This window comes from Botryllus schlosseri, chromosome 8 (genome assembly GCF_051294905.1).
Source record: "Botryllus schlosseri isolate E-star chromosome 8, Bs_hap1, whole genome shotgun sequence".
In the NCBI taxonomy this organism is placed as follows: Eukaryota; Metazoa; Chordata; class Ascidiacea; order Stolidobranchia; family Styelidae; genus Botryllus; species Botryllus schlosseri.
In genome coordinates, this window is record NC_137243.1 from 8,987,906 (window position 1) to 9,004,652 (window position 16,747).

The window sequence follows — 16,747 nt, forward strand, 5'->3', positions numbered from 1 at the left end:
CCATTGGCCAGCAAACACTTGATATCCGAAGTCCAGTTTTGCTTTATTTGTTTCTGTTCATTTCATAGATAAAACTATAGTAAATGATATTCTAATGCAAAATTGTATTTCGGCTCAGCTGTAAAATTGAGATTATACGCGACAACATTATTCGATACGAATTTTTCGGATTCTTGGACGAGAGTCTTCGGGTTCTTGGATAAGGTTCTTCGGATTCGGACGGGGTTTTCTTCAGATATTCGAACTGTAGCACAGATTCGGATTCTCAGAAACCAACATCCTTTCATCTCTTGTATCATCATATCATCAGTCATCAGGAATTTCGATTGCTGTTGCGCGGCATGCAACTGAGTGAGGGTATCTGATGAGTCATCCTGTCTATATCCACCGCATTCGATTATAACTTTGCTTAGCCTGATAAAAAAGTTATCCTTAAAGTAGAAACGAGGATATAACAATAGAAATCCATGTTTGTAAATTGCGTCAAATACCGTGGAAAAGAAGCTATAATTCACATCGAAATATGAACTGTATTATATTACTATAATACCATTTCGGTTGTTCAAACTATCATTCAATGAAATGAACATGGTAGTTCGTAGACATAGAATGGAATCGTTTTGTTGATTGAGTTGTGTCAATAGGTCTTACAATGCAGTATTCTCCATAGCAATATATCCTCAGTACTTCAGTAATGCGACGCGCGGCCTTATGTCAATGATCTGTGAACACGCACGGACCAACGACCATAAAGCAGAGTTAGACGTAGGTCCACAAATATGCGACCGGCATACGAACTCAGTCGTAACCATGTGATTCCCATTTTAATAGCTAAACTGCTAAATCAATCCATTCATAATGAGAGTGAGAGAGATACAAAGGTGTTACGGAGAATATGATTCGGAAACGTTACCAAATTTCACGGAACATCAACAAAACCACTGCAGTGGCTATTGATTTCGATGATCAGCCAGGTTAATGGATTCATGTTAGACGAAATCCGTGTTGTATACATAGGCTATTGGTATTGAGCACAGTGTATCGTATTTAAACCAGTGTTCAACGATGTTAGTAGTTGCGGCGATACTTTTCGTTGATATGCGATTTCACGGAAAGACAAAGCATGTAAAAAAGTTAAGGACGCAATATGCGTATGGAACTCGGTGAACGGGATCGTCGCGGATCCCATAGTAACAACAGAGTTCTCCCGCTCGTCTTAGATACTGCTATATGAATTTATAACAGGTTTCATTTAGCCTTCATGCATATTTGAGTGTTGCAATTGCAAAGCGCTATATCAATCCGGGAGTTGGCTCGGTAATTAACTATAAGTTCCACCTGTTTAGGAGATACAGATATTCTGTAACACATGTCTGGTTATTGAAAGGAATTTTCGGCGAGAACTTCATTTTACTGGAGCAATGAATAATCCAGTTTTCGATACGGTAATACGACCGTTTCCGCTGACTTATAATTCTGAAATCCATATTGTCTTGGGCATTCTTCAATTTTGATTCTTCGATATGCCTATATAGAGCTAGAGAAACTTTATACCCACCTTTGAATAGCGAGTCCAAGATGAGTCGAATTTCACAGCTAGGTGTTTGTTTAGTGCACACTGCACCCGCATTCTTTCGGCGCCTATCGCCTCTTCAGGTTATTTGCGCCTCGGCAATCAATACTGAGATATCCATGACTGGTCTTTTGATTTTCTACGCTTCTTATGTGATTTCCATTTGCGCAATCATTCACCATATCGTTCCCTCTCGCTTCCCTATAGTGTTTTCCGGTGAATTATTTCAGGCAGTTGTGTGGCCATCTTCAGAACATGGAAGTTATCTTTATGTCCAGGTTATGAAACGTCACATCACCACGATGTACTTACTAATTTTGCAGGAAATATCAACCGACAATCAATCGGAGAGTGGTGTCGTCACTGACAGCACTAGCGAAGACTCGGTAACATCTGATGATAATTCGGGATTGCTGTACAAATTATATGACAGACCAGCATGGTATACAAGCATCGCGTTGGGTTTACAGGTAGGGCCTTATTGCGATGTGGCATTGTGACCCAATATAATAATGAACACTGTCTCTCGAAGCACTGTCTGCTTTCGATCGGAGGTTTGATCGGAATACCACTTATTTTGGCACCGATGCTTTGCATGCCTGATAACGAAGACGGCTACCTCGGAAGGGCAATGCTCTTGAATAGTCTGTTTTTTATTGCTGGTATCATGACATTTTTACAAACAACTTTTGGCACCAGGTAAGAATGGAATATGCAGCATCATCGATGTGCTGCCATTGCTGGCTTAACAATATACAGGTGATATTGTTATCCTAGACTTCCAATTGTCCAGGGGGGATCGTTCAGTTTCTTGCCACCGACGATTGCAATATTGTCACTGCCTATGAACCAGTGTCCGTCTGGACCAATCGACACCAATTTAACTGACGGGGCTATTTTATACAATGATACCGACGGCGAAATCGTCGATGGTTCAGAACTTCGGATGAAACGAATGCGGCAGGTTTGTGCTTTCGCGTTTTGCCAATCTTGCATGGTCTGCGTTATGACGTAATCTACGTACAAAATTTGCGTGTATGTACTCTAAAGTTGCCATATTTTCGACTCATCTCGATATTCTAGCGAGGGTCTTGTCGTAACAATTTGAGTTGATCAAGCTTTCGTAAAGTAGCAATGGCATTTAAATAAATATTAGCCATTGTGTAAGCTATTTATCCGTCACTCAGCATTGAATAAATATTATCAATACGGACGACCGCGCAGTAGGCCTACATGTACATGTACATTGTACACAGTACACTCCGAAAGTTTTTGCGCGAGGAATCCAGTTTACGTAACTATAGCATAACATAAATACCGCGTCGCTTTGCACTCATAGTGATCCTGTAGTAAAACTTGCTGTTTACACATGACGAAATAAGACCCGTTACTCAGTATACCTCGGATGAACTGTAGAGGAGTTCATGTTCTTTCAATGCTACGAATTTCTATGCCTACACTGTTTTGTCTTGTGACCTTACATCAGTGGTTCTCAACTTCCCTTATATCGCGGGCCGCATTTTAACAGCAAAAGACGCTGCGGGCCGCAAAACATTATTACCATGTAATTATGAGCTACTATTAAATTTAGGCTACTGTAGCCTATTTACCAGTCGTATACAGGCCGGTATATTCCCCTTTAAACCCTTTCAACATACAACCGAACTCTCTGCTTCAAACCGGAAGAGAGCAAGTATAAAATTACGGTAACTTTTTCGTTACAGAAGCCATTATCACATTGAGCTCTCAGTTATATGAGAAGAATTCTGGCGTTCGGGGTCATTTCTGAGCAAACCGATCAACCCTTCTCCTTTCATGCCATGGCGGGGGCCCTGCACCATTAGTTACATCAGTTAGCTTTGTCAAGTTGATGTTTTTCGCTGGTCCCCCTCCCACGTTGGCCCAGCCTGCATTGTCTCTGCAAATATGTCCACTCTGACAAAATGCACCCAGATAATTAGCTACGCAAAGTCTGTGTAGTCGGTGAATTCATTCAATGCTAGGATAAAGTATACTTGACTATACGTGTTTCAGAATATGCGATAAAAGATCGACTGACATTGCTTTAACTCTTTTGGTCCTGGTTGAATCAGACAACTGTAGCTTAGACATATGTCAGGTGCTGTTGTAATTGCTGCTAAGTTCCGGAAACATCAAATACTCGCAGAATTTTATTGAAATCACATCTTCTCTAGCAAATTTCTTGGGTTTAGCGATATTCCCAGCAATTTTGAACGATTTGTCTGCAACGTCGTCGGCAATTTTAAATGCCTTGAAATATGGATTACTGGGCTTGACACCTAGCTAGCAACGTTATTTATAAGATCAGGCGATATGAATAACTCCAGACGTTATGACATACGAAAACTGTTCTTCGACAAGTATGATACAACGGTCTTCCATTTACATCTGAGAAAGCAAATTCATTGTTCCACGCAGAGTTACAAACCCAGTTTTTGCCGTTTAATTGCCCATTCCGTGCTCTTGTTTCTGTTCAAGCCATTCGCGGTGAGTAAAACGCTCTACGTACTACGTACTACGTACTACGTAGCGGGATTGTCGTGAACCAGAGTCCAACCGAATACGGATTCAAAACAATAACAATATAAACTCGAGCATATATCAAGAAACCAGAACACATCAAAAATGATTAATTAAACGAAATAGAGATAAGAGAGCTAAGCAGCTAAATTAATATGTAACAATACCGTGTCAGTAATAATTGCGTTCTTAAAGAAAGATATCGCGGGCCGCAAAATGAACGTCGGCGGGCCGCGGGTTGAGAACCCCTGCTTTACATCATGTTCACTGCAAAGCGAAAACGATGTATATTCACAAATCTTTGTTGTATGAGCTGGACCGTAAATTCGGTTACTATCAAGCCTGTTCATTAGCATGCTGCGATTACGCAGCCTATATACGTACATCACATGCCTAATCCTGATTCAAAGTAGCGTCAATGTCAAAATTCTGCCGTTACAATTAAAATCACAAGAAGTCACCAAACCTTCTTTGTTGCGATTGTCACATTACGCATTACAACGGTCTGGGTTTCAAATTGTTACGTGATGCGTTCCAAATCCCTAATTCGTAAAAGAAATCAATCAGTGCCTGTGATTTCTATGAGTATATCACCACCCATAAAGGATGTAAAAAAAGAAAGTCGAAAGTTGAAATTCAAAGAAGGTTCGGGGGACTAACTATTTGTTTACTAACCGTTTTTTTAGTAGTTAGTGCTGCGCACGTCGCCGTGATTAGGGAATATAATTTAAGTCGGTTCTATGGCAAAAACACGATGACATATAAGCTATACACTCGATCAAGAGACGGCGAATTTCGGAATAGCGGCAAGCTCGGGTCAACAAGAAAGCCATTTCGGTAAGCTGCACACTTCTCGGAAACCAGATACCAAGACAATAAGTTTTATAGTATCCGCAGAACCGTAACTTCCGCACCCCAAACCCTCCGATTGGGGGCGAGCTCGAAGGGCACCCAAAATTATTTCGTGAATGAACATAAATCTTTCTCGCGCTATGCGCGATTTAGAGATAAGGGGTTTATAGAATTGGGCATTTCGGCGTCAGCCATTACCGCGCCACGGCGCACCAAGATATATACGAAGTTTAGGCCAACACGGGATTCCGAGAAGGCACTGCAATTGCACGTGCTGATCAAAGTAACTAAGTAAAGGGGAAAAAAGCTCGACTGCGAGAATGCCAAGGCCGAAAAGGACAATGTTGTCAAATTGTCCATAGGCAATATTTGCCAGTGAAGAAATACCAATTAGGAATCGTGTGCCTCTTTTAGTTCAGTACGCTTTGGCGATTTCAATATCTTTTCACATAGCAGACGGGAGGTCACGAAATAACAACATATAACAAAGTAATTATACCAACGGGCCCTTCCGAGTATTTCCAAGACAGCATCTCATTCAGCTCTAGCGGTAAAACTGAGTACGCGGGCTGAGAGAGGTTAAAAAATATAGCAATATGTAAGCAATTACCAATATTATTACCCGATTGAATCATGACTCATGGAAAAATTTCGCGCTTCGCGCGATAAGGGCACTAAACAGTGCCAATTAGTGTATACAAGAAATCTCTTTCAGAAGCAATATTAGCAACGTGCATCCCGATGGGGTCTAGTCTGGAGGCGAAGCCCCCAGGAGTTTGATTTATAACTCCATGAGGGGCCCAAGACCAACGTTTCGGGGGGCTGACAACGGGCTGTTTCTGCCATCGCAAATACATTTTAATATATTGATAGAAAAACGCGGATAGGGGTTTAAAGAGAGTTCAAAATGTATCATGTTTAACACTGTTTCGAAATATGGCGGCAAATAAATATTTTTTGGTAATTAACCGTCACTTTCTCATTCCCCAATATCAACACATCCACGGCTTTCAATTTAGAAATAAAATCAATACGCTGGAGAATATAGCTAAAATTTCTGACTCGGCCCGCCAACGTATTTTCATGCTTCTCATTTGGCCCGCGGAGAAAAATAATTGCCCAACCCTGCTCCTAACAGTCTTGACTATCTTATAATTGACTCAGGTACAAGGAGCCATAGCTACGGCGTCCGCTATCGAGTTCCTACTAGGTGTCACCGGTGCTATTGGATTCCTAATGCGCTTCATCAGTCCTATGACAGTTGCAATCGCGGTGGCGCTGATAGGACTTCCTTTGTTTGAAACCGCCGCACTCAATGCATCATCACAGTGGGGAATAGCATTTTTGTAAGTACAGGGTCAGGTTATGTTTCGCAAAACGCCAACTCTAATTTTATCAGAAATGCTTCAACTTGTTTTGCAGCACAATGGGAATTCTTATCATATTTTCTCAGTACCTAAAAGGGTTTACGTTGCCGTTTCCAGCTTATTCCAGAGGTCGAGGATGCCATATCTTTAAAAGCAATTTTCTGAAGATGTTTCCGGTAGCAAACATAAGTTATTTCTACAGTGATAGATCGTTTATGCAAAACTTTCGCACACGCGCAGGTTCTGATTGCGATCGTCAGCGCCTGGCTGCTGTGTTTAATTTTAACTCAAACTGGAGTATTCCCCGACAACCCGGATGAATACGGTTATGCGGCGCGTACCGATGTCAGGATTAGTGTTCTACAAAATAGTCCATGGTAATTACATGTTACATATTTTGATGGTTATTTTTGTGACAATTTCTATACAGCAACTTTTGCCGCTGTATTTTATTTAATGAAAGGTGTTCTGTGTGCCTGTCTGTGCTGTCTATCCGGTAGGATGCGATGTGAAGAGTATAAACCAAGGGCCACTTGAATGTTGATGATCTTTGATCAGTCGTCCGATAGGAGAGAACCGAATTACAAAACCTTTGAAAACAAGGCTTATATTACTACGCTTCAAAATTGATAACAATAATGTCATGAAAACTATGTGTGCAACTGTGCAGGGTGCAATTGTGCATTCATGTCCTAGTCGCAAGAAGAGCGAAATTTTTTCAAAGGCAATGAATCATTTTAATCAATAAATAGGTTACTTGCATATATATTGGGGGTCACCTCTGTATACACCACTGGGCTCATTGGCAAGGACAGGATTATTTGGAGTTTAGACATAGCAATATCGAAGGTTTCGGTGAACACGCCTCTATCATTTTGTACAAATGTTTCATCGCCGACGATCTCGCTGCGAGCGCACAAGCGAAGTCGCATGTTGGACGACACGTTATCTCCTATCTATGCGAATATAGTTAGACTCAATTCTGTAAATTTCGCATATTTGTAATTTTCAGGAGGGGGCTCCAATACTAAATGCAAGAAATCGAGTGACAATAAATCATGCAAAGCGCTAAGAAAAATTTCAAGTCAAATAAATCTGCTAAGGAATATTCTATTTTATTGTCATATCCGAAGATCTACGATAAATGTGGCTGGCCCCTGTTACGCCAATGCGTCGGAACTGGTGTTTTAGTCATCATCAAATTTCCTAGCCATCTCATCCGCGTAAGGGGTGTCTTATAAAAAGCCTAGAAGGGGGCCGTGCTACAAGTCGGCAGCTACGGAATAAAAATGAAGAAATTGGCCTGGTGTAAATGACCATAGTAGTCGACAAACACCATGAATACCTCAAAAACAAAGTCGTCAAATTTCGCAGTCAGGCGAACCAAATTTTAGTTGGCCTAGCAATTTTACCTGATGTTATTAACTAATTTCGCGAATTATCTCTCGGGCCACACAAAATCTTATCGCGGGCCGCATTTGGGGCACGGGCCACGGGTTGGCCACACCTGGTATAAACGATGAAAATTGCAATTGATGATGTATACAGATAGCTCGGCGCCTCCTGCATGTATAACGTATAGTTGATTTGCGTGCGTTCATGTCTGGAGATCCGGTAAGCGATTGAGCGACAGAAACAAACTTTAGAGCAGTGGATCTCAACCTTTTTGACCTCGAGAACCTGTAAAACTTCAAGACAAACTTTGCGGACCGGCGAACCTTCAAACATTAAAATTAACTCTAATTCTACGACTTATGTATGTAACTCAAATGTAATACTGGAAACTTCAATTCCTGTTAAATACCACTATTAACTTGATCATGATTTGTCGTTTTTTTCCGAAAAAACACGCGACGTTGCTGTCTGTTATATTGACCCCGTTGTACTCCTAAGTCCCAATGGTCGCTTAATTGCACAGTCTGAAATTAACGAAGTTTGTAGCTTTCACATATAACTTGCCCGAAACGAGATGCAGGATATTTTTAAACAGTTTCGCACAACACTTGCGCCATTGTGACGTACGCCCAAAGTAGACCATGAACTCACTATTACGACACAATGAAGAAAATGTGTTCATACTTCTTAGTCATTTTAAACTTTGATGTTTTATTTCTCTAATTAATGACAAGCGTCCAACCTCTTGCATTTGGGAATTGAGATGTATACATTCTGATATATTTTGAGGACGGCAGGAAACTTGCCACGGACCGGGAGTTGAGAACCACTGCTTTTAAACACCCCGATCTTAATTCGTGAACTTTACACAAAAAGAAACGTTTACAATGTGCTTTCAGGTTTAGGTTTCCGTATCCTGGTCAGTGGGGCTTGCCGGTTGTAACGGTAGGCGGCTTTCTAGGGATGTTAGCAGGAGTCTTTGCAGGTATATTGGAATCAGTGGGAGACTACTACGCATGCGCGCGACTGTGCGAAGCACCGCCGATTCCCAAGCATGCTGTCAATAGGTATGTGTGTAACACTACAAATGGTTGATATTTTTTACTTTTGCCATCAAGCTCACTGGTGTCCATTGTGGTGACATTTTTCTCGTGGTTTCACAGCCATTTCCCTTCCAGCCGGTTGCTCATGCGATAATTGATTGCAGTATTTGTACATCCGTATGATTTTAGGTAGAATAGGTTGTATTGGGACATTGCTGATTGATTGACTTTATTGTTATTGTATATTTATATGACACGATTAGCTTTTGCGGAATCTCAAATTTTCACTACATCGTGAAAAAAAAATCTACCACAATTAATATCTAACATAGGGGTGGTCAACCTTTATGTTATTCACGGCCGCATTTCCATTACTTATGTAGCCGACGGCCGCATTCCAGGGCGTAGCGCAGGACGCCAAATACCCATTTTAAACTGTCCATGTCTATTTCCGGTAAACTCCGGACTAATCTATACTTCTTCATATCGGCTTACTATACGCACTGAAATCGTGAGTGGTTATTTTATGAATAGTCATTGAGTTCCGCTATGGTCGCCAGAAGCGTGAAAAATTTTCAAATTCCCGAATTAATTTCGTCATTAATATCAGTAGTTTCACATATTACTATCAAATATATCTATCCTTTATCAGCCCATGTGTTCAGATTCACCTGTAGAGTGCATGGAGGGAGTGTTTTCGAAAATTTAGGGCAAGTTATAAATGATGATGCATCTTCGGGTGGGCCAATTGTTATTATTCAGGTCATTAGTTGCATGCTGCTATTTCTTGACCTCCCACCAGGATTGCCGGTATCGTGAAAAGGTGTTGAAACCGCCCAAACGTGTACCAGAAACAAATTTCATTCGCATCATTCTCTCTGTTTTTCGCATCTGTACTGTGGGGCTCAGATTTCAAAGGGCGGTACTATAGTAAACTGGAAAAATGAAGTGGCATTCAATCGCACATAGTGCGAAGAAAATTTCAAGGTTGTTAATTAAAATCAACTCGAAAATTTGGGAGTCAAAATAAATTTGCATGTCGACGGCCGCCATCACATACTAATTGAATTACACGTCGACGGCCGCACTGATCTTCTACGAAAACCTTGTGATGAATATTTCTTACAAATCAGTTGTTGTTGTTGTTGATGGTATTTGATGTGTTTCTCAACTATACTTATGGTCATTTACAACAGGCCAATTTTCTTCAATTTTATTCCGTCGCTCCCGATTTGTAGCACGGCCAGCTTCTAGGTTTTTATAAGACACTGCTTGCATGGATGAGATGGCGAGGAGGAGCCTAGAAAATCCTCTAACACTTGAGTATGAATTCTGGAGTAGACCTCGGTGGTCGAACTCGAACCCCGCAACCCATTGGTGCTGCAGCTATGGATTATAGCAGTTCACTGTCTCACCACTACTCGCATATCAGTGTTACTTATTCTATTCGCTTTCAGATGCCAGTTCAGAAATGCAAGGTGGTACCTTGTAGGGCATTATCATCGTATTTGTCGGTCGAAAAGCAACCTGGTTATAGCCAGTGCCTAATTACAAACAAGTCTATAAATATTAGAGACAGAATGGACATTTCGGAAAGACGAGGTTTCGATTTACGAACGCTAAGCTCCCCGTTTACGGCACTATAGTATACACATGCTGTACCGCCAACACAGTCACAATCCGACTATACCGATCGGGCCTAATTACCCGCAACCAATGACATGCGGACGTATCATCACTAGGGCGAATTTTTTGACTTGCTAAAAAAGTCAAAATTGTAGTGTTAGGTCAGAAAATGACAAAAGTGTTTACGTATACGTTGACAGGGTCTCAACGACAGGCCTAAATAAGTTGAAAGCTTGGATATAAACAACGTTATATGTTCGGCCAAGTTATTATTATTATAATCACACAACAACGACAGAGGCGCTTATCGCCTGTTTTAGGCCTTGCGCGCCACGACATGCATTCGTAAAGTTCAGTTTCTTTGCTTTTTGTATACTCAGGACGACTTTCATGCTCGCACACATCCACTCTTCCATTCGCTCTCGCTTTCATGCGTCCTCTTGCTGATCTATGCTGCCGACTTCGGAGCTCGGCTCACTCTTCTTCTGGGCTCTTTTCAAGGCGCTGCGTTAACAGCGGGATCGGCGATGAGGAGCCCAGATAAACCTCCGACACATAGAAACATAGCAGAGCCGAGACTTGAACCACCAAGCATTGGTGTCGTGACGGTGTCGCTTAGCACACTGCGCCACTCGCGTCCCCAATTTCGGCCAAGTTGGTAATTAAGCTGCTCGAATAAGCCAAGCCCTATACATCCCAACCTTTTCCTCGCCATCTCATCCGTGTAGGCGGTGTCTTATAAAGCCTTAGTAGTGACCGTAGTAGTCGACGAACACCATGTATACCACAAAAAAGCCGAATATTATTCACTCGAAACATAACATATGATTACGGAACTATCTAATTCGAAAAATATAATCATGACTTTTTCGTTTGCAAGGGGCATCGCTGTGGAAGGCTTTGGATGCGTGTTGTCCGGTCTCATCGGTACGGGCACGGGGACAACATCTTACAGCGAGAATATAGGAGCGATTGGCATAACAAGAGTTGGCAGTCGATTGGTATATTTCTATATTACTGATAACTTCGATCCTGCATTTAAACTCTAATCACTATTGACCTCGCAGGTGCTTCAAATGGCTGGCGTCGTGTTTTTTGTTGTTGGAATGTTGGGCAAGATTGGCGCCGTGTTCGTGCTGATACCTGACCCAGTAATTGGCGGCTTGTTTTTTGTTCTGTTCGGAATGATAGTTGCGATCGGGTTGTCGAATCTCCAATACGTCGATCTCAACTCATCCAGGTATAGAATATTTTCAATTCTTAGTATTTTTACATTGAATGCATATAGGCGTTATCCATCCATGCCTTTGCGTGGAGTGAATTGCAAATATGTGAAACAGTGAACACTCCTGCTCCAAGCCTTGAAAAGGACTATTCCGCTTCTGGAAACAATGTGACTGTGACACTGTGCAAATGGCTTTGAATTTCGGTTCGATTGACTATTGTCCCGTTATAAATTTCCGTCAATAGAAAATATAGAAAAGCGTCGATTCTATTCGAGAAAGTTTCGCGTTTCTGAATCCAATCAGCTGTGATTCGATTTTGGGCCATCCCTACACGTCTTAGAATGTATAAGTAATAGCCAAGATATCCAAGGATCTTATGATTGAGCGTATTCTAGCATTCACCCCAGGAGTATTCCATCATTATTGCAATAGCTGTACCAATAGCCAAGCACCATTTATCCATTGAACAGCTTATATGTGCTGCTGCAAATACATGTTCCTTCGTGGCAGCCTAGTTTAATTCTTCGCCGCATTGCGAGAATAACAATATCCACTTATACAGGAACCTCTTCATCATCGGTTTTTCAATATTTGCGGGCTTGACCATTCCCATATGGGTGAAAGCGAATCCAAGTGCGATAAACACGGGAGTCGACTGGCTGGACCAAATTCTTCTAGTGCTGCTGGAGACCTCAATAATTGTAGGAGGAGTGTTTGCTACTTTTTTTGACAATACTCTGCCAGGTTAGAATGCATCTATCAGTACTTGCGTATGCGCAGAAAAGCGTATGTACAATATACGTACATACGCTTATAGTAAGTACCATGTGCATCGTCGCTTGCTGTTAGTAAGCCACTGACTAATCTTACAAACAAGCGGGTATCTATAGTGACTTACTGCCAGCAGCATGTCATGCATCCTGAATCTTGATACACAAAGTCAATGCAATGACCTTCCATAATCTACATAACCAGTGCTTTTCAACATGTGTGACGGCTCGCACCTGTGCAAATGAAATAAATTGCAGTGCGAATGACGAAGGGGGTGCGGATGAAAAATCCGGATGAGTGCGAATGAAAATCGTGAATAATTGTCCATTCTTCTGACGTGGAATAATTCAAATGAACCTAATAGGAAATTCAAGGGCAGTGTAACTGTTGTAGTTGAGACGCAATTGTAAAAACTTGTGAAACTTACGACGCACCACTAATCGTAGCTCTCACGAGCCGAGTGAATTAATATGTTCGCACTATAATTATTACGTAACCAAAAGCCTGGTTTGGAAGCTGGTGTAGCGGCAGACATACAGTATATAAGCCCGTTTGAGCCTGCGACAGGTTGGAAAAATGACTTCAAATTGACTTTCTGCTTTCATTCGCTAAACAATCATCATATTTTCGTAATAACTGTTCGATTAGCTCGAGGCATGAGAGGATAGTAGTTAATACCATCATTACAGACTCTTATTTGCAAGTTACTGTAACGCAAATTTTTACCCCTTCAAGGTTCATTCAAGTATGGACCGCAAAGAGTATAATTTCGGGTGGACATGGTGCCAGAGCTATCTGTTAATATGTATGTAATATTTGTTGAGTTTATTGCAGAAAATCCTGCGATAGTTTTTACATATCCAAGGTCACGTTGTTGGGTACTGTATAGCCAATAAGCGAAACACGCAGAAAATATGGCTTTATCGTGGAAATTCACGATAAGATTTGTCCGACTGTTTTTTCTGGAAAACATGGTCGAAGACCGTTGGTATGAACTAGTTTAGGGGTGAGCAACGAGCGAGTTCAGGCCCATCAGACTCATTCATTCCGAGGCCAACCACTTCTGCGTCGGGGCACATGAATAGGACTGGGCAAAATCGAGTACCTGAGTGATTCGATTCTGAATCACGTATTACGCTTCAAGGCGAGTCGAGTATTCGATTATCACTCATTATGACGTCACAACAGAATGTATTATGTCCAAGTTCAAATATGTACCTTTTATGCCACCACAAAGAACATAATGCCTGCTATTCATCACGTTGAAGATACTTTGTTATCTTTCAACCATACCGATTTCATTGTACTTCTTGACAATGTTGTGGGATGATCGTGACTTCGGAAATGTGTTATTTCCAGTAACGTTCGTAGCTTTGTACTATGGCTCGTTGCTGCGGCACGGCCAGTCACGGTTTCAAGGCTTTCTCAGTGGAAAATAGTATTAAAACTATAATTCTCGTTTGTAAATTAATTTTGAGTTGCGAGGAGCGTATGATTTCAGTACTCAAAAAATCGTATTTTACTACTCGACTCGAATCATTAAAATTAGTACTCGAATCATTGTGCCCAGCCCTACACATGAAGACGTAAAGTTTTGGCCAACAAACCGCTGATAAAATGCGGTCCCAAAACACAAGTGGCGACAAAACCTTGGCAAAAAATGACCGAAGCTGGAAGGCCAAACCTTTCGATATGGATATGCTCCGTTGTCGGCACGGAATAGTACTGTTCCTGCAATCTGAGTAGACAGTAGTTACTGCAGTTTATTCAACTGCGACATGCAGAGGAATTTAACTCACCATAATTTGAAATCGCGCGCGTCAGACATGTTTTGTAGAGCTGTGTTGGGTGTAGAATTTTGGTGAGCGCGTTCTGTGTCATCCATGTCCGTAAAATCGTAGCATACTACTTTAATGTTGAAGATGAATTCATTTTCATGGGTAAGGCATGAGTCGCGAGATGCTACAAAAACTCAGATTTTGGTGGTAGTCTTATAAACTGCTTCACTGTTATTAAACTGTTATGAATTCTCAAGTAAGATTGAGGTAAAGAGCAGAACACACGGTATCGTGAGATTATTTGCTCTTCTCATTTAATTGCGAGACAGAAAATGGGAAATCGAAAAAAAAAAACAGCACACAAGTTGGAGCAACGTGTCATAAGGTAGCGAGCTCTAATGTGCCTACTCTCCTTGTTCGTTTTGGAACTTATTTTCCAAGACATAAGGCAAAATCCTCTTCACAAACATGTGAGTTTTTCACCCTTTCGACAAACCGGAGCCTCCGGTACCTTTGTGTCAGCTCTCAAAAACGATTTCTACCAGCAAGCTTTATTCACTCGCAAAAAATACGCTGTATTTTGGATATTAGTGCAGAACAGATTTCAAGACCTGGCCATCCAAGCACTAGTAGACGTTCTTTTACAAAACCCAACAACTTGTTTGACCGAGAAGGGTGTTAGTGCAATAGTTGAAATCAAAACGAGCGAAATAAGTTGCCTTTTTAATGAGACACTTGATAGCTTAAGCTACATAGTGACCAATTGGTTGCACATCTGAACAAAATGTTGTTATGTATCTTCATCTTCTTTTTGTACAACAATTTTCGGTTAGTTTGTGCGAATGAAACTTATTTTACAAAAAAAAAGTGCGAACGGTGCTTAAAGAGGTTGGAAAGCACTGTATATAACTATCAGTGCATGGCAGGGACGCTTGAAGAGCGAGGAATGATAAGTTGGACGAGCGCCAACCAATCCAATGACATTGATGAAGTTGACGGAAGTATGGACGTTGACGAACAGATGGCGCGGTGTTTTAACCTGCCATTTTCTACGAATTGGAAGTATGGGTCATTTCATTTGTCATTCTGATTTGATCGCCTTTCCTACATTTATCCATATTTTAGTAATTTACCTCGTTTTAATCGCAGTCAGAAATCTAGAATTGTAGACTAATATTTTGGGTAGGCCCTATTTAGCCAACACTAAATTTATCAAACTATAAGGGAGCACCCCTCACTGCTTTCCAGGTATTCTAGGTACATACCGTTCTTGCCGGAATACGGAAAAAAGCCTAGTGCAAAACACGAGGAGGCAGATCGCCTGTAATGTTCGACAAACCTGCACACAACACTGTGAGCAGCTTACACCTGTTTTTTTTGGGTGCGGTCATGAGACAAACCGAAGCGTTGCGGTTTGTATCCAAGTACACTATATAGATCAATAAATCTTTTATTAAACCCCAAAGGGTATGCTATCATCGATCACCGTCTTTTGAATTTCGAAAAATGTGTATAGACAAATATAAAGCTGATATATGTTTGATGTCATGGTCTGAATATACATGGTCACAGAGTCCGCCTTACTCACTCAGCTAAGTCGCCAAGAACAGTCGGAAATTCGCTCTTATTTACATGTATTACATTTGTATGTCGTTGAGGTTGACGGCGTTGGTACTGTGCGGTGTGATACCGGGTATTTAGCCGACGAGATAGCTTATGGTGGAGCGTCCATTGTAACTGTTACATCCATTGCCTGTGAATATATGTGCTGTGCGGATTTGAGTATACAGTAGAGCCGATGTGAACCGCAAATATATTGTGCTGACAGCGAGTGTAGAGTGAGTGAGCAGCTCGGGAGCAAGTGCGCACGAGAGTGAGAGTGTGAATGCTCAATCGGTTGCGCAACAATTAATGGCCAATACGGTTGCGGCTTGCGCGGCTCCTCACCTGCTCCCAGATGGCATTGTTGCGTCGCAACACCAAAATCTGTCACAATGCAACATTCGAGGCTGATTTTGGGGGATTCCAGGACCACGAGCAAAACAAAATTTATATTTTCGCAATTAGTACCGTGGTAGCTTTCTATTGAAACCCGTTTCATTAAATTTAATGCTCAGCAAAAATTAACGTCAAATCGCCTTTGAGCAAATGGAAAGTGTGACGTTGACCAATCTCACTGAGCCGTGAGATTTGCTTGGGTCCAGGACACTATGATTTGATCGTTCCAGTTGATAGGTGACGTTTAAAAATTCAGCATGTTCAGGAATATAATACTTTACTGAAATGAAGGGTTGAAATTAGCAATATGACATCACGTGACGTCATAGGTTCACGTTCGCGTTCACACATAGCCCTCCAAACAGGTTCGCGTTCACACGAACCAGAACCTTACTGAGGTTCGCACCATCCCCATCATCAGCCCATATTCGCGTATATTGGCGGAGCCAGATATACCTGATGCAACCCAGAATTATGATCGTGCAAAATTGCTCCCAAGTTTTGAAGCGTCGCCGTCGCCGAGTAAACTTACGATACCAAGCAGAGCATGAATGAGGGAACCTTGCGAAGGACCACT

The 16,747-nt window shown here is 41.5% G+C and overlaps 1 protein-coding gene across 4 annotated transcripts; it reads left to right on the forward strand.

The window, feature by feature from the left end:
• The first annotated feature begins 1,230 nt into the window (after positions 1-1,230).
• Positions 1,231-15,746, forward strand: LOC145445344 (solute carrier family 23 member 1-like). 4 transcript variants are annotated; one of them, XR_013916967.1, is made up of 13 exons: positions 1,233-1,445; positions 1,897-2,043; positions 2,106-2,272; positions 2,351-2,537; positions 6,131-6,312; positions 6,389-6,509; positions 6,574-6,710; positions 8,628-8,795; positions 11,278-11,398; positions 11,465-11,637; positions 12,186-12,324; positions 15,099-15,234; positions 15,421-15,746. XR_013916967.1 is itself a non-coding variant. In XM_080323537.1 (13 exons), the coding sequence occupies exons 1-13, from the start codon at positions 1,422-1,424 to the stop codon at positions 15,497-15,499; spliced, it is 1,692 nt and encodes a 563-aa protein (XP_080179663.1). In that variant the 5' UTR covers positions 1,234-1,421; the 3' UTR covers positions 15,500-15,746. The 4 variants fall into 4 exon arrangements, 3 of the variants coding, with proteins under 3 accessions (XP_080179664.1, XP_080179663.1, XP_080179662.1); XM_080323537.1 differs by having other exon boundaries at positions 1,234-1,445; positions 11,465-11,548; XM_080323536.1 differs by having other exon boundaries at positions 1,240-1,445; positions 12,186-12,367.
• Positions 15,747-16,747: the final 1,001 nt, after the last annotated feature.

Bases quoted from the DNA above. Each gene is read 5' to 3' on its own strand.
- LOC145445344 (XM_080323536.1), top strand. From the start codon at position 1,422: ATGAATAATCCAGTTTTCGATACG. The intron at 2,273-2,350 runs GTAAGAATGGAA...TTGTTATCCTAG, and splicing joins CAAACAACTTTTGGCACCAG to ACTTCCAATTGTCCAGGGGG. The intron at 6,711-8,627 runs GTAATTACATGT...ATGTGCTTTCAG, and splicing joins GTTCTACAAAATAGTCCATG to GTTTAGGTTTCCGTATCCTG.